This window comes from Mytilus edulis, chromosome 8 (genome assembly GCF_963676685.1).
Source record: "Mytilus edulis chromosome 8, xbMytEdul2.2, whole genome shotgun sequence".
NCBI lineage: Eukaryota > Metazoa > Mollusca > Bivalvia > Mytilida > Mytilidae > Mytilus > Mytilus edulis.
The window spans coordinates 46,403,827-46,423,292 of NC_092351.1; the positions used below are offsets into that span (position 1 = coordinate 46,403,827).

The following is a 19,466-nucleotide window of genomic DNA, read 5'->3' on the forward strand; positions in this document are numbered from 1 at the left end:
ATCTAGATAGGGGAAATAACTCCTGCACTGTTTTTTTATTCGGTTTTGCGGGAAAACCACCTTAAATGTCGCTGCGTATACATAGTATGCGACGCGTAAGAGTTTATAACTACATTTAAGTGTTTTGATATATGACTTTGATACTTTTTTGTGTATCAAGTTATGAACATTTCTTAACCTATAATAATAAGAAAGCATTCAAAAGTTGAAGAAGGGATTATTATTGGATTGCTAATACAAATGGTAAGGCTATTAACTACATATTAAGTATTAATTTCAATGAATTAAAAATAGAAAAAGAAGATCTGTATGTTAGTGGTCTTTACCATGTTTACACATATTACACACTAATATAAGACAATCTTTTAATTATCTTTGGGATGTAACTGTATACACACTATGTACACCAGACCTTTTTGTAAATCATTTTCTATGAGAAGATTTTAATTGATCAACTTTGAAAAAATGTGTGTAATTATTTTCAAAACATTATTCTTGAAAGGTTTTGGTCTGTACCCATTTCAATTTGAAACTTGATTTGACATAAACAAAAACACGTTCTGTAATATAATATTGAGACATTAAAAATTGTTTTAGCTCATGAAAACAGCTTCTGGGATATGCACTCGTTTCATTAATTTAATGTATACAAAATAAGAATTGTTATTATTAAAAGTTTTATAGATGTTAGTGTCACAAATAGAAATGTGTGTATCTTGTGAATGGGTGATGAGTTGGCATGCAACACTCCCCCTCCCGCCCCCCTCACAAACACACAAACTAGACAATACGACGAGTCTGCACGCACTCTGACTAGGGAAGGTTAAAGTCTATATAGGAAAATTAATCTGATATTATTTACGGTATTCTTGTATTCTGTACATGCATATTTAATTCGATAAATAAGTCTTATGTTCTATTGTTTATTTTTAGCTTTGTACTTATTTTTCTATAATCCGTTATTTGTATTTGTCATTGTTTTAGAAAAAAATATTTTTCAAGTATATTCAAGTAACTTTTGGTTTCTTATATAAACTATTTTATAATTCCGATATGGCATATCGGATCAATGTATTACATGTGCACAGAGCAGTTCAAACTGTGTAAAACTGTATTACGTAATATAGATACAATGACGCTTTCGTAATAAATGGAATTACATAAGTAAAAGCCAAACGTGTCATCTGTTTTAGATTTATTATGCATGTCTCTATACATAGTATGCGACGCGCAACAGTTCATGATTACATTTAAGTGTTTTGATATATGACTTTGATACGGTGTATTTGTTATGGATATATTTCAGACTCCATTTATGAAATAAAATCTATATAGCAGAGAATTTTTTTTTTGTGTATCAATTTAAAATGTAGATTCAAATATTTTTCACTTCAAACGATAAAATAAAACTTCTTCAAAACTTGTATATAATGTATAGTTCGGGCGCACTACGTTTGCGCGCATTTGGGGATTAAAATATTTTACGTTTACGCGCAGCTTTTGATTACATTTGCGCGCAATCATTTTACAGGTAAACTCAGGTAAAAATATAAATAAAAATTAAATTAATTATAAGTGACTATATTTTTTTTTTATTTTCATAATAAATATGACTATCAATTATCAATTTTGAAAATAATTCTTAATTCAAATTATATATTTTCATATTAAATTCTAAAACAAATTATAAAGTGATCATTATAAACTCGTATAGCTAAGAACTTATACATGTTAATAATTGAACAAGTTATAATTAAATAAGTATTATTACCTGTATTTTACCTGGGTTTACCTGCCAAAAAAATGCGCGCAATTGTAATCAAAAGCTGTGCGCAAACGTAATGATTTTGCGCGCAAATGTAATGGTAATGCACGCAAACGTAATGCACCGTATAGTTCGACGTCCACAAAACAGAAGCCATACGTATTTTATTGAATCTCGATATTTATCATGTTTGTAATTTTTCTACTAACAATGACGTTCTACCTCCATAAGCCTGGAAATGTCATGCCGGGTCATAATTTTAATATATAATTATAGGTACCATATATCAGTTAATATTATATAAAAATGGGTACATTGTTTTAGACAAACATAGCACACCCCTACCAAAAAAAAATCGAAGTTAACCCCTCCAACCAGATTAAAATTGATAATTCCAAGATTAGAGTTGGAAATTGCAAGATTAAAGTTGATAATTCCAAGATTAAAGTCGACAATTTGAAAAAAATAAATAAAAAAAGATGACCGTAATACGCTTTCGTAATAAATAGAATTACATAAGTAAAAGCCAAAAGTATCATCTTTCGTCAATCATAGACCGTAACTCCCAAATAACATAAAGAAAAATCGTCAAAAACTTAAAACGAATTTTGTTGATATAACAACATAAAATTATCAGAATTTGATAAACGATACACAAAATCTGTCTTTTGTATATACATATTTTAATAACTAGATTCTTCCGTTGTAAAACTAGGTTATTATAAGAGATTTGTTGTTGTTTGTTTAACCTCCAGTGGTAAATATTTCATACATATTTAAACTTTACGAAAAAGCGATGATTTCAATTTTTCCATTGTGAACGTTCCATTTCAGAGAAGCGACTTTCCAGGCTTGAGTTTCCTTTCCTATTTTCTTGATAGAGGGTTGCTACTGGCAAGGATGCTGTTTTACCAAGGGTTGCAAATGGTAAAGTTGGATGTATCCCTTTGAAGGTGTAACGGACCCTTTGCCTTGTTTCAATGGGTGTGTGTTCTTAACAAACTTTCTAAAATAGCTTTCAGTAGTATTTTAAAGTGTAAAGAGCGATTTGTTAGCTTTCGTAAGCGCGGGAATCATGATCGAATAATGTAGGATTTTTGAGTTTCGAATTTTGAATTTTGAATTTTGAATTTTGAATTTTGAATTCTGAGTTTTGAATTTTGAATGATCCTTCTCGGCTTTCGTAGCTACAAGCTGTGCTTATTTCCTAAATATAGTCACATAGCTATATTTTGTATAATGTCAATTTCATCATGAAACATTTTTCCCACAATCAGAGATCCATTAAGGGATGAAAATAAGTTTAACATTTGTGTTACGATTTAAAAAGTATGTATCATTGTTTTAAATTTGAGTTGTACTATAAAAACAATATTAGGTCAAAATATAATTTGTGAACTGGGCGCAAAACTGGGGACGGACTCGGTAGAACCTCGTCCTTCTCCAGTTTCTCAGCCTCATACAAAAAAGTTTATATTTTCTGATGTTTACCTAATATTGTATAGTTAACTCTCTAGCGGGCCGTAAATAACACGTGTGTTAATTTTATATTCATGTTTTTTTTTAATGTGTCATTTATTTCTACTCGCTACGAAGCAGGAGAAAAGCTCGGCAGAGCGACGTTTCTCGTCTTGCTTCTAAAGTTATACAAATAAATTTTATATTTTCTGACAATGTACATATATTGTATATATTGGCTACACTGCAATCTCGCGTTATTCCTTAAGAATGAACTTCATTTCACAATAAAATTTATCACGCATGATGACACGAGGTCCCGCAATAAAGTGCACAGGTAAGGGAGCTACCATTTGATTTTTATGGGGGGCTAGGATGAAAAATTTGGTCCTGCCTTTTTTTTTTAGCTGTAATCTCTGTCCTGCCTTTTTTTTTCACTCTGTTTGGTCCTGCCTTTTTTTTTTTAGTTTATCCTGACTTTTTTTTACCTAAATTGTCGTCCTGGCTTTTTTTTTTTTTGCAAGTGTCTCATCCTGCCTTTTTTTTTTTAACTCAAAACTCCTGTCCTGCCTATTGTTTTCAAATTTCATCCTAGCCCCCCATAAAAATCAAATGGTAGCTTCCTAAATGACAAAAAAAAACTTGATTAAAATCGTGTTGACTATTGAAGTTTGTATTTTATCGCGGATGTGGTCGAGTGGTTGAGAGCGCTGGACATGATAAAAAGCAATTGTATTAGTGCTATAGTGTATCAAAGGTAGGAGGACGTTGAGGTACAACAATTTGTCGGCATCACAAATTCTGACACTGTTTGGTGTAAATTTCAGAATTACAATGTTTATGTATGTTTATGTACACAACAAGTATTTTCCATTCCTCAACAATTCAATTTACTTTTAAAATTGTACCGATTAGACATGCGGTTTTCAAATACCGATGGCGATCAATTATATACAGAGATTGTGTGGTTATCAGTGTCGGGATGTGGCGGGGGGGGGGGGGGGGGGTCTGACTGCTTAAAAGGGGGCCCGCTCTGGTCATGCTTCAGTGATTACCTTTATAACCAACATTTTTTCCCTAAAAATGGGGTGCCCGGGAACCCTGGGCACCCTCTACATCAGTCTCTGGATGTTATAATGGAAAATACAATATGTTGTAAAATTGATAAACGGATAGTATATTTGTTTAAATGCTTGATTCTTACTTTAAAATATAAATAAATGCTACCGTTTCAGTTAGATTTGCTTAATCAGAATAAATAAATAATATTTTGCATTTTTATGATGGCTACATAGAAGAGAATTGTTACGGTTAAGAAATAAATCATCTAGTATACAGTTGGAAAAAAGTATTGCAACACCAAATTGAAATTGAAATTAAAAAAACACTTTTCATTTTTTTGGGATATAATTTGGTAAAATAGAACTAGTTAAACATTATTTAAGTATCACCTGAGTTTAATCAATAAATATCGACTCGATATCTTTTTATCTGCACATGCAGCTACTGTACCCGTAAACAGCAAAACAGTTGTTTTTATCCTCTTTGTTTTCAACCCTTTAAATAACCAAATTTTTAAAGTTATGTGATTGACACCTTATAATGGGTCCTTGACAACTTTTGACTGCAGCCAGATGGCAGATTATCAGCACAAGGGAAGCAGGAATGTCGATGTAAAAACTGCACGTATTGTTGGTCATCACCATTTCACTATAAGTCGTTTTGAGAATAAATCAGGCAATAAACGCTGTTAAAGACATTTCAAGATAATGAAGACCCCCTATACCATATGCTAAGGAAAATCAAGCATAATGAAGGTTGGTCAGAAGGAAACCCATTGCATACAGGACAATCCTAAAAAGAGAGTGGTGGCCATACAGGAGCTTTTTAACAAGAACTGTTCGAGATAGACTCATGGCTACTGGTGTTCGTGCGATAAGACCATTTCGGAGACCTTTGCTAACGAACAGACACACAGTTTTCCGTATCCAATGTAGTGCAGAGCTCGCCAAAGTTGGAAATTAGCATCGTGGAGGAAGATTCAATGTTCAAATGGAATTCGGTTATCTTCCATGGCACGATCGTAGCCCGGATTTCAACCATATCGAGCATATTTGGGACACTATTGGGCGGAAAGTGCGCGAAAGGACACCCCAGTTCAAACACATCATGAAATAAACAATGCCCACATCAGAAATGGTTGCTGCTACCTTAGCAACAAATTAGTCGATTTATGGCAGGATTCAGAAGACGTTTAGATGCGGTTATCCGTTTGAATGGAGGCTGCGCACAAAGTACTAATTCTTTGGCGTATAACGATCAACCATGAAACGAACAGTCATCTAAGGATTAATTTTGAAATGTCTGACATTGTAAAGTTCGACTACAGTAAAAGTTGTAAAATCCATTTTTTGGTACAAAAAACACTCCATTTTGGTATTAAAATTGTGGTTATATAAATTATTTTTTTTCAAACATTTTTTGTTCGTTTCAATGCCAATGTTATCATAAACTATGTTTCAATAATATTGTACACATATTTTATTATATTTCATCCAAAAAAAGAGGCTCATTTTTCAAATTTTAAAAAATCAAGGTGTTGCAATACTTTTTTCCATGCGTATATATTAGTCTGGTTAAATTTGCAGTTGATCTATAGTTTAGAGTCTTCAAAAATATATATTAAAGCATCTTTATATGGGTAACTTTTGTTTGAAGTAGAAGTTGAACGGTTCGTTTAATATCGTATCTGCCTTTCAATTGTTGTCTGTCTAGTAGTAGCCATTTGTCTCAACTCGGCCGATTCGGTACCAGCGGATTTTACCGAAGATTGCCGAAGTAGTATTAGCACGGAATGCTGAAGGTCGACATTTCCGTTTCCTGGATTAACATAGCAAACAAATTCATTTGGAATTTGTCGCTTCTCTTCCAAACTTTTGGACGTCTGATTATGAAATAAATATCTTCGTGTAGTCAATCTTTGTGAGTTAACACTTTAAAAAAAACCGATTCGTATATCTCATGAGATGAACAAAGAGATGTGGTATGATTGCTATTGAAATATCCATTCACACCTGACCAAAACTTCATGCATATTAGCAAATAAAACTATATATATATATGTAGGTCTCTCTACGGTCATACACAGTGAGCAAAATGCATGCTGAATGGTCAATGAAGACTCTTAGATGATAAAATATATAAAAAAATATGAAATTATATGTTCAAGTTTAGACCATATTTCAATGATTCCCTATTGTCTTTATACATGGCGATTACCAATAACGGAGATGAAATATCGTCTGTTCTATTGTTCAGTCTTTATACCAGTAAAAAATCACGTCCTTAAACGATTTGTATGCGAAAAGCACGAATAAACAATTGGCTATGGATTTTTTTATTGTTTGCATCAATATGTCAAAAGAGTCATGTACATATCAGTTTAGAACAAAGCACCGAAGAACAAAAAAACAAATGAATAAACGATGAGAAACTGTGAATGCATAGATTCGTGTAAAGATTTTCTGTGTACCTAACTCATCGTTTACCCTTCTCTCTTGGTGGTCCGGTTTTCTAACTTGCTTTTTAATCATAAAGAATGTAATGGTTCATTCTTTAATTCAAACTTATTCTTTTCATTTAACTTTTTATAAATTTTAATCTTGCTCTTCAATAATGTTAATCCATTTACGTATGTTTCTTTTTAACGAACTTGACTGGCTATAAAGACCTCGCACTTTCTTTCTTTATAAATACAGGGGAATATCTATTGAGAAAATCATGACCTTGTAAAAGGTTGTTCAATTGACCGCTTCGTTGCATATAACATATTTTCATGCAGACCAGGTTGTGACATGTAGCAATAACAATTTGGTAAAACTGGACATACATGTATTCTTTAAACATCTTTTTTCAGGTTGGTCAATAACAACGTCAGCTTAATAGATATTCGTCCCTGTATCTTTTGATTTTAGACTATAATGGTCAAATTAATAGAAACCTTGATACTGTTTATATTGTGTATATATACTTGTGTATTTTATTGTATGGGACACATCGGCCTATGCAGCGTTAATAAACCTATAAAAAACTTTTATCTTGTTATAAGATCTTTTTGGTGCCGTTACCAGGACTAATTCTGAAAAATACTAAGGTACGTGTGATATATTTTTTGATAATCTTAATTATTATATTCTACAAAATGGCTGAACAAGAATCTAATAATTACGATTAGTTTTTCAAAATTTAGCAAGTTCAAAGTCTTACTCATAAATTAACTGCAAACGGTGTCAATTCGATATTTGAAGGCTTTAACGGTTCAAACTCAGAAAACTATTCTCAATGGATTCTATCTATAGAAAAATATGCAATGATTACACATTTAAATCCGAATGATTGTAAAATGATATGTTATCAAACATATCTGTAAGGCCAGTAAGTGACTTCATTGCTAGGTGGTTTAGAGAAACTGATCAGGGGAATAATAATTGGGATAATCTAAAACCTCAATTGAATTTTCGTTATGGGCATATTCCTGATGCATCATATGTATTTGAACTTTTGAATAAGGTTAATAAAAAAATTGGTGAAAATGTTCCAATATTTGAAGAACGAATTTTAACATTAGCAACACATGCTTTTAGAGGGCAAGATATCAATCAACCAATAATTCAACTTCAATCAACCAATAATTCAATTTCAATTAGTTAACTTTTTATTAACGGGTTGTATCAGGATTATTTGAGAATTAAAATAATGCGTGAAAATCCACAAACTTTGGCTCAAGCAGTAAACTCAGCAATGTCAATATTTGAAGGAAGAAAATAATTATTTAGGTTTTAAAATCAATATCGACGGTGTAAAACCGGACGATGCCAAAGTTGAAGCAATAAAAACATTACCAAACCCTGTTACTGTTAAGGAAGTAAGAAGTTTTATAGGAGCGTGTTCATACTATAGACGATTTATTCCTAATTTTTCAAAGATTTCTATACGTTTAGTTGCTTTATTAACCAAAAGCATATGCTAAATTTCAATGGGATGAGGAATGTTTTTTAAATATAGTTTAGCTGTGACTCCTTTATTAGCATACCCAGACCTGAAGAAACCTTAAGTTTAATATACTGACGCGTCTAATAATACCATAGGTGCATGTCTTACGAAACCTTGCGAGGAAGAAGAAACTCATTTATCATGTTTAAGAAAAGAAAAACCTATTTACTTTTTATCTCATAAATTGTCAGATACACAGTCTAGGTGGTCTACTATTGAAAAAGGAGCATTTAGCATTCATTATGCATTACAGAAACTAGATCATTATCTTCATGGAGCTGAATTTATTATCAGAACTGACCACAACAAGCCTTTAAAGTACTTATTGCTTTCGCCACAATGTAACAAAAAATTACAGCTTTGGGTTTTAGGTATTGCAAGTTACAATTGCAAGATTGAGTGGCTAGCGGGTACTGATAATACTATTGGGTAAAGAAGGCAATCAAAATCAAAGTGAAACAATTGAAGTAGATATAAGTGACAAGGTTTTTTAAATCAATACTTTAAATTCAAATGAGTTCAATTCAAAAGATTTTGCAAGTTGTGACTATAAAGAAGATGACAAACTTAGCGTTGAGGAATGGACAATTCCTGGATATGCCATGAACATTGAACAATCTATAGACATAGAACTTTCGGAAATTATTAATCAAATAAACACAGGTAATGCTTCAAGAAGTGTTGACAATAAACATATTGTTTTCAATGATATACTTTATTACATTTCACACCCTGTTGATGATTTAAAGTTAAGGCTTTACATTCCATTACAATTACGAAACGAAGTGAGATCATCAAAAGTTATCATGACAACCTAAGTCATTTAGGAATCAACAAATGACACGATTCAATAAGGCAAAACTATTTTTTGGCCAAAGTTATATAAAGAACTTAACTCCTATATTAATGTCTGTGTTATCTGTCAATCTCAAAGTGCAGGTAAAACAAAACCTTTATAACAAATATCTGATATACCACCATTTCCTTTTGCTAAGATAGGGGTAGATTTATCTGGACCTTATACTACATCATTGTCAGGAAAAAAGTATATTGTTAGCTCAGTTTGCCATAACAGCGGGTGGCTTTTGGCTTTTCCAGTTCCAAATAAACTTCGGAAAATGTTGTTCATTTATTAATTGAAGAAATAATCTCAAATTTTTCTGTGCCTTAACTTATAGTGTCAGTGTCGGTGAATTCACCTCTAAAATATTTGAAGAAAGTTTAAAAGAATTAAATATAAGTCACATCACAACTTCTTTTTATCATCCACAGGGAAACGCGAATTCAAGGTAGAAAGATTTCACAGGACGCTTCATGACGTCATGGCAAAGAAATTGCAAAACGACGCTTCTACTTGGGAGGTATGCTTAAATCAAACAATAGCAGCTATTAGTTTTCAAAAAAATGAATCAACAAAATTTTCTCCATTTTTTCTTTTACATAATAGAGACCATGTTCTCTCAATTGATAACCTGTTGAAACCGAGAAGGAAATATGTAGGTGAAGATCCGCACAAGATTTTGTTAGAACATCAACACAAATCTTTCATTTTAGTTCACAGAAATTTGAAAAAGTCTTAAGAAAAACAAAAACAAAACGCAGATAAAAATAGACAAGAAATTAATTTAGAAATTGGGGATCCCGTATGTTACAAAAATCATTTAAGAAAAAGTAAATTAGATACTAATAAAATTGACGGTACTAATTTTCTTGCACCAGATGCGCATTTCGACAATACATGTCTCTTCAGTGATGCTCGTGGAAACTAAGTGGAAACCTTATTACAGAATAATTGAGAAAACTTCTCCGGTAACATTTGTCCTTAAAAACCAATTAGATGGGTCTGTCGCTAAGAAAGTCCATTTAGAACACCTTAAAAAAGCTAAAATTGATGAATGGGTTATTCCAACCAATCTAGAAGGTAGACAATTAAGGAAAACAAATTATGTTGTACCTCCCGAGGATAGTGACGGTAGTGATAGTGAACTTCTGGACGCCAATCCTGAGAAAGACTCAGGTAGAAGTACACAGTTAGGAAAAAACTTAAAATTGACACACATAATTTTAACACCCTCTTTCCGCTCCTGTCAAAGAAGATGTGTGTTATGCAGGTATATACTTATAGAAAGAGATTCTTCCATAGATTTGATTTCTAATAGTCATAAGGGTGAAATATAATCTCTTTTGGGTGTAACCATGGCAACAATCTGCATTTCTTCGATACAAAATATAGCAAAAAAGGGGGGTGAACATGTCACAAAAGTCTCAAAAATTTGAGGAAAATTTCAATCAATTACAGTGATACCTTTCCTGAATCAATAGGTTTATATCTATCAAGTGGTCCATATGCATTTCTGCTCGTTTTTCCATAAAATTGAATTGAAAAGATCGAGCGAAAAATCTTTGTTGATAAACACTACAATAATTTATTGACCTATGGACGGTACGGATAGGGAAATACGGACTGTCAATCATATAAATGGCCTATAAAACATGTTAAAACAATCTAAATGTTCATATAAACCCACTAAGAAGGCTATATTATTCTTCAATTATCTAAAATCTTGGTGGTGATCAAGTGGTGTAAACTAATGTTGCGAGCGATGGTACTGCCTCCAGAGATGTTAAAATAGCTTCTCCACCATCATTTGAATCAACCACTAAGAACCATTACCCAGTACTCAATTTGTCAACTAATGAGTAGTATCAATTAAGTAAATTAACAACAAGAATGATGATTGAACGAGAACACTGGATATTGGCTTTGATCACTGGACACGACGCAGATGTTTAGATGTACATAAAACTATACGATCACATAACTTTATATTGGTAGAGGAAATCGTTCTACAACATCACAGGTAGGTTTGCCTGTTTTGTCTCAGCAGGTGATAACTGATCAACCTAGTCAGGGACTCTGAATCAACAGAGTAGGTAAGATAGGTCAGTTAGGAGTAATATCAACGACGGCTGGTAGATTACATGCAAGTCGGAGTTATCAACGACTAATGGTGGATCATACAGGTCGGAGTTATCAACGACGGCTGGTAGAACACATGCAGGTCGGAGTTGGGATGGTGGATCACATGCAGGTCGGAGTATCAACGACGGATGGAGGATCACATACAGGTCGGAGTGATCAACGACGGATGGTGGATCACATGCAGGTCTGAGTTATCAACGACGGATGGTGGTTCACATGCAGGTCGGAGTTATCAACGACGGATGGTGGATTACAGAAGTCGGAGTATATCATTGACTGTCGGAGTAATTGCAGTATTTCTGAATGACGGGAATTTGCGTTACAGATAAACAAATGGATTGTTGGAGTTGACAACGACGATCAGAGCAGCAGTTCACTGGAGTCGGGGTTATGAAGACGGTCCGCAGTTGATTGTTGCGCCTTTTTCTAGAAATAAGAAGTTCCGATATTCGATGTTACGAGCAGTGTTATGATAACTTTTACAACATAGTTATTCACACAAAAAATGTATGAACTATACATTGCTGAACATTTAGATGTTGTTGAACTTTTGTATGATTTTTTTCATGAATATTTTTTTTTGGTTGTTTTTAGGGAAGCAAGCATTCATATTGTCACCGATTTTAACTAAAATAAGTAAACCTCAGATCTGTGTACGACCTCAAATCTGTGTCCGTTTTTCAAATATATGCCCCATCGTGACGTCAATCGCTAATCTATGTCCGTAAAAAACGATTCTGCCTCCTATCTAGCTGTGTCCGATTTTCAATCGCAACGTCAATCGCAAATCTGTGTCCGTTACAAAAAGATAAGGTCTCAAAATGTGTAATGTTTCAATTTTTTTCCAATTTGTTTCTCCATGCGCAAATGTATGCCCGTCTAATAAGTTCGGCCTTATGGTTTTTTTATTTTATTAAGTAATTTCCAATAATTCAATATGAAGTTGGTATTTGTTCACCATGTATATACAAGAGCCGAAGTATAGTAAACGTTTAAGAAAATCCGGCGAAATTATTTAGCTGGTATTTATAATATTGTTTAAAGTACGGTCTTATAATATGCTTTTTGTTTTATTAAGGTTTTTTTCATGTGTATGGTTAAAATCTGTACATGCGTGTGTTATTATTGTATGTCGTCTTTAAGAATGAAACCACAAAACCATATTTATTTTACTAAAAAAGACAGTAAAGAATGAATATTTGTTTGCAACTTTAACTTACTTCGTTTTGTCTTTGAATTTGTTGATATCACTGTTTCATTGACATTTATACCACTTTATCTATGTTTTTATTTGAATACTAGTATCCAAAATCATTCTAAATTGCTAAAAATAAAACGTTCTTTATATTTTTAATTGAAATATTTGTGAATCACAAAAGAACATATTTCAATTGCTTGGTCTTAGCTGATATCTATTTAGTTCAAATGTAAATGTAATAATGTCTTTGATAACGAAAATAATTCCCCGAGAAGAATCATTCTTTATGTTTTGGCATATTCCTTCTCTCCAGAAACCAAATGTAAACACTGCAGTCCCTTTGTTCGCGGCTTGATTTGTTTTGAATTGTAAATATTTCACAATAGTAGGAGTAAAGATATCCTGATAATTGTCAGAAAACATTTCACTAGGATAAATCTCTAGTTGACGTTTTTGAAAATATTCCATCAGTCCACTATAAATAACAGATTTTCCTCCAGTTTTAAAGACAAAACATAAAGCAATTTTAAACCATGTGTATTAATAGATAAAATGTTAACCTTGCTTTTGTCATATAAACCACTTGTACAATGTTTGTTCGGTGTTAGTTAATGCTCCGTGTTGAAGGCCGTACTTACACCTGTAATTGTTAACTTTTCATTGTTTACTTGATGACGTTTTGTTATGTTTTACGTCAATTAAAGGACATAGATTTGAGCCAAAAATGGCCATAGATTTGAGTAAACAAAGGACATAGATGTGAGACAATAAAGGACATAGATTTGGAACGTATATGACGCAATATTAAAAAAGACATAGATTTGAGGCCGGACATAGATTTGAGGCTTACAAATATAAAATTATATTTCTTAAGAAAGGGAGGAATATGACAATATAATGGGCTTAAAAAATATAAATATACGAGTCTAAATTGAAAACTACGTTCAAACCTAAGATTGCGTTGAATAAAAAACCGCAATTTTTATACGTGTGCATACAAAACAAATTTCGTTGTAGAAGGGTCTAACAACAGCACAAACAACATTTTCAAAAGACCAAAAAAGTGAAAAAGTATATTTAAACGAAACGTGTTTGACTAACAGGTCGAACCACTGATGTTCTTTAACCCTGCTGACTGCCATTGGCGATTGCCAAATAAAATTGATCACAAGATGTAACAAAATGGATCTTAATATAAATTTAATACTAAACAAAAAAAAAATTATCCTGTGGCCAAGATGTTATGCCACAAACATACGATGTCAATATTTTTTTAGTACACCAGATCCAGATTTCGACAATAAATGTCTCTTCAGTGAAGTTAGGGATCAAAACGGTATTTGGAAGGCCATATAAAAAGTACTTTCATTTTAAGAAAAAGTACCCTCATTTTTAGATAGACTCTTGGATTTTAAGAGTCAATGTAGGATGAACGGATCATATAAACCGGAGGAAAAATATCATACAAGCCCAAAAAAAAATATAAACGAGTCTAAATTGAAAACTACGTTCAAACCTTTGATTGCGTTGGATAAAAACCGCAATTTTATACGTGTGCATGTAAAACAAATTTCGTTGTAGAAGGGTCTAAAAACAGCACCAACAACATTTCCAAAAGACCAAAAAAGTGAAAAATATTATCTAAACAAAACGCGGTTGACTAACAGAAATCAATTCAGAGTGAAAAAAAAACACTGCTAAAGATGACATGCTTAAACTTAAAATATTACTAAACCCCACATCTCACAGTCAAATTAAAAATACAGTTTCCTTAATAAGAGTCATTAGAACTGAGGACGGGAGACCCACAACATTAATTTGAACTGCTACATTTTGTATTTTGATATTGTACTGTATATTTTTGTATACATGTTATGTTTGTTAGACATCAGTTTTTTTTTTATTTGTATGGCAATTAAAGTATTTGATTATAAAAATACAAGGCAAACGTTTTGTTAATATTTTGTTAGAAATCATTGAAATATATATAACAATTTTTAAAGAATATTGTTCATACACACAAAATACATTATAATAAAATTGAAAATAAAAATGGGGAATGTGTCAAAGAGATAACAACCCGACCATAGAGAAGAAAACCGCAGAAGGTCACCAACAGGTCTTCAATGCAGCGAAAAATAATGTCTGCATCCGTTGCTGCATATATATTCTTACGACGCTCAAAACGACGATTTTCAAGTACAAATTTCAAATATATTTGTCAAATACGTAAGAAAATACGTAACCCTACGACATAAACACTTTATTTGTGTATTTTGATTAAATTCAAGATAAAATAAACTTGATCACGATCAAGCATGTAAAAAATCTTCTATGAAAATGAGTGTCATTTGTGCATAGGGCGACTTCGTTCTCTACTTCTATTTTTTTGGTGTGAAGAATGAGTACCATAACTGATTTTGTGTCAAATACAGTTTGGTACGAAATTGATAGCTTAAAACCTATCAAACTATTCTAGTAATCTCTCTATGCCGTTTGAAATAGGTTATGATTAGCGTTCGGGAAAACGTGAAAAACAGTCAAATATCAGAATATAGGGATAATTATGACAAGTACGTGTATTCCCGACAAACAATGACAATTACCAAATTCGTTTATGACGTGTAGTAGTACATGAATGCATTTTGAATAACCATTAAATCTGTATATATTGTTGTTTCAATGTTGTAATTTATTCCAATGAAGAAGGCCGTAATGGCCGAAACGTATGGGAATTTGTGTTATAGTTTTTATTATACAATCATTCAGAGACTTTATATATAAACAGTAAACAGCATGGAATATACGCAATTGCAATCTGTTGGAGTATCCAAGTGATGTAATTGTTGTTTCAATGTTGTAATTTATTCCAATGAAGAAGGCCGTAATGGCCGAAACGTATGGGAATTTGTGTTATAGTTTTTATTATATATATATATATATATATAGCTATATAAATCACCCATGCAGAAACATATATATAAATAGTTAGATTAACTGTTACCAGATTCACCTTTTATATATTTATTGACACGTGTGTTGTGAGGTTGATTTATTTTGAACAACTTATAAATAGATAAAAAGGTTTAACGAATACATGATACATAATTGTAGATAATACAAAACTGTCTGTATGACATTATAAGTAATAACACGGGCCATGCTTGTAAAAACTGTGTGATAGTGGTTAGCTTGTATAATAAATCCACGTTCGGTATAGTTAGGGACTGTTTTACACAAGGAACGGTGAAATCGAAGACATCCAAAACCTTTGATTTTAAAAACATGGAACTATTTTATTGCAATCAGCCAATTAAATAATATCTTTGACTCATTGGCACTCATACCATATCTTCTTATATCTATCTTTACGATTACTTCGCTTCTATATATCATAGTCCATATTTAGCAAACGACAGTGTCAGTGTGAATATTTTGTGTATGTGTGACAAATGTTGAGGACAAATGATTCGATGACATAAATACAGACTTCGGTACTTAATTGTTAGTGTATAATGCAGGCTTTAATCTTTCAAATTTCTTCATTTATATGTCATGCATCAAATAAAAAGTAGTATTATACATGTTTGAAAATTAAGGTGATGAAAAAGGTAAAGAACGAAATCTAAGGTAAAGTACGAGTCAACGCTCAGAGTCAACGAGTCCGTTGTGTATATATATACCGCAAAGGATTTCTTAGTGCACTAAGAAGAAAGTTTTTGCCCGAAGGACACTAAAACAACGTTTTAAGGTCCCAAAGAACATGGATATAAGAGAATATTAGTATATAATTCATATTTATGTGAAGTTAAATGACTTTTTAATCAACGTGTGCCACTCTGCACGTGACCAACGGCTTAATGCAAATTCCCAATCATCACAATAAAAAGGGTGAAACACTTGTACGATTGGAGCTTTCAAATGAAATGGTAGACCCAACCCCCAATATCGAATGGTTCAAATTTTGAGTTGGAGCCGTTAGACTGCTCTATAATTTGATATAATTTGTCTCGAAAGCAGTACACTGCACTGTGAGTATTTTTTTTTAGATAATCACGCGCGATTTTATAATTTAAAGGAAATGCTTTACGAAATAAATAAGATCAGTCTATTTTGTACTCGTAACAAAAAGGAAAAAAAGATTGGGCTGTCTCTTTTCAATTTTGTCTAGTTACCAAGGTAATTCAAAATTAAATTCTCCGACAATGCAGCACAGGTGATGTATTGTATATGTCATTCCAACACTTACACTTATTTTTTTATTTGTGTGGCTATTTAATGACCATTTTAATTCAAAGCTTTTTCAATCTTTAGTACGTTTGAATTTCTACATAGATCACCGTACGAAATTAATGTTGTGTGTTAAAACGTCAATGCGAAAGCAAACAATCCATAAAAAAAGACATTAAGGGGGCACATATTTATCTTTCGTCTGACAGCACGTAAAACACCACAGTTATCGTAAATTATATAAGAATACAAAACAAATAGGAAAAAAACAACATTTTTTTTTAAGACAAAACAGAGAAAAGAATTGATAAGTGCGGGTGATACATGCGCCTTGCCTCCTTTATCTTTCGATTTTTAAAAATTGAGTATTCTTTTAACTATTATAACACGTGAAAACTACACTGGTGAGTTCAATATATGTCATAAAATTACAGCTGGTCCTGAAAATTCATGAAATATTTGCCACTTGACTTTAAACAACCAACAATCAATCACACTACAACTTATAGTATATATAGTTGTGAAATACAAAATGTATCGTATAATGATACAAGTTAGCCAATTAAATAGAATACAAATACACGCCACTTTATATAACTGACACAATTTAAAGGAATACTCTCTAAACTATATAAGTAGAGAAGCGAGTTTTTTTTTAATATTAAACACACTTCCTAACAGTTCATGTTTTTTAATGGTTTGCCATGCGGAGCTCAAATATTTTGCATGGTCTTTTGGTATAGTGTTTAGACATATATGATATTGTAAGAACCTTAAACGTATTATAGATTCAAATTCGTTATTTTGCTGAATATAAAACACAAGCATGTATGAAACTGACGGTAAGACATCACTAATACGTTTATACACAAATTCATTATTTTTTTATTAACGTTTAGCCCTACGGCACCTTTTTACTAAGAATCATGATCATGATGAGTGTAGTTGTAAAATATAATAGGCATGTACTTTCTTACGTTATGGATCATTGATTTTATTACTTGTTGACCCGATTGATTACTAGCACATGCATTGAACTCGATCATTATAACTAAAACGCATTTTTTTTTTAAATTAACGCCATTTATATACTTAGTACTATATATATATATATATATACTAAGTACTATATACATATAATATGGATTAGAAAATAAATATAATAAGGATTCATAGTTTGAAAGAACATTATTATACGATAATACTTTATAGTTTTAACACCGTCCCGACAGAGACTGAATGCAGTATCATGAATAGCTATTGGGATCCGGGAAATCTTTTTTTTTTTAGTTTCCGGATGTCGGGAATATTTTTTTACAAGTTTAATAGAGTAACTCGCACGAAACAAAACAGCAACAGCTTCAACGGTAAACTAGGACATATATCAACAGAAAACGAATTAAAGAACCTGTCATACAGAAACCAAAAATATGCATGTGTTAATTTGCCTCCGCTGCATTTCTGTGGATTGTCTCAATGGCAATCATACCACATCTCCTTAACATTGTTAGGTTACGTTTAGGATTTTTCGTTACTAATCTTCAAATACGAAAAACATTTTCACCCGGTGTTCCCAACATTTTAAGTTAAAATTTATGGCATACATTTTGGTGTGTATACAATTAACATACGTCCTTGCATTTAGTTATCAATATATATTTATATTAACTAACATTTATTAAAAAATAAACAACATATATAGACGAATAATTTATTAGTTCCTCAACAAAACAAGAACAGAAATAAAGAATCAACAGAAGATTTAATCTTTAATTTTTTTGTTATTATTCAAAATATACTTCAAATTCGTATATTAAATACATATATTAAAATATAAAAATGCATTATCAAGCAGAAGGGATGTAACTCGTGGTATCAAACCGGTATACTGAACGGATCTAAACAGGGCCTGAAAATTCTGAACGTAATTTTGTATCCATGGTCTGTTTTGGTCTGACACGGTCTTAACGGGTCTAAACAGCCCGCTAGACGATTCAGTCTTGTTTGTCTTGACATGCCTTGACAGACTGATTTACCTGATGAGGCTATCGATCGGAACGGCGACTTAACGATCTTAAAAATCTAGACGAATTTCTCTAGCGGTAAATCCAGTCAATCAAGATATGATCAGACCAAAATGACCGTTTCAGACTGAAATCGTGCTACTAGTGAAAGTTAAAAGCTGGATGAGACATTCAGTTGGTGAATGTAAGGTGTAAAGAGAGTTCCAGACTTCCCTACAGGGTTCAATACCATCGTCACGGGGGATGTTAGTATAGAGGGAGGTAACATCAAGCGAGACAAGGATCGTTTCAGGTGGGAGAGAGTTCACAGATTCCATTTTTTTAAGATAATGTGTTGTGTCTGTAGGGTGGTCATTGGCGGAAACAATTGGTCTACCTGGATTATTTATTTTATGTATTTTGACATTTGAGATCTCCTGGCCACACTAAGGCAGATCTGAATCGTCTGACCATTACAATCATTGACCACAACTCTGCTTGGTCTAGGGAGGATAGACTTACTCGGGAAAGATTTTGGATAAGAAAATTAACAACTTTGGCACTTTAGTTCGACACCATGCAATGCTTCACATCTAAGTCATATTACTAATTATAACAGTCTCGGTTTTGATTTCTTTACCTTACTCATCCTTATATAACAATTTAAATTGCTTAATTTTTTGAGGGACGTATAAGTACCAAGCCACGTTCAACTAATAAATTGAGAATGGAAATGGGGAATGTGTCAAAGAGACAACAACCCGACCAAATAAAAAA

The 19,466-nt window shown here is 32.3% G+C and overlaps 1 protein-coding gene across 3 annotated transcripts in view; it reads left to right on the forward strand.

Annotated features, from left to right (window-relative positions):
* Window positions 1-19,466, forward strand: part of LOC139485732 (sodium- and chloride-dependent glycine transporter 2-like) — a 60,128-nt gene that overhangs the window by 12,452 nt on the left and 28,210 nt on the right. The window contains exons 1-2 of one of the 3 annotated variants that reach the window (XM_071270379.1): window positions 44-243; window positions 9,548-9,636. In XM_071270379.1, the coding sequence (XP_071126480.1) occupies window positions 9,598-9,636 (39 nt within the window). In that variant the 5' untranslated portion in view covers window positions 44-243; window positions 9,548-9,597. Of the gene's footprint in view, window positions 1-43; window positions 244-9,547; window positions 9,637-19,466 lie in introns of those variants that run through there. The other 2 variants (XM_071270381.1, XM_071270380.1) reach the window with 2 other exon arrangements.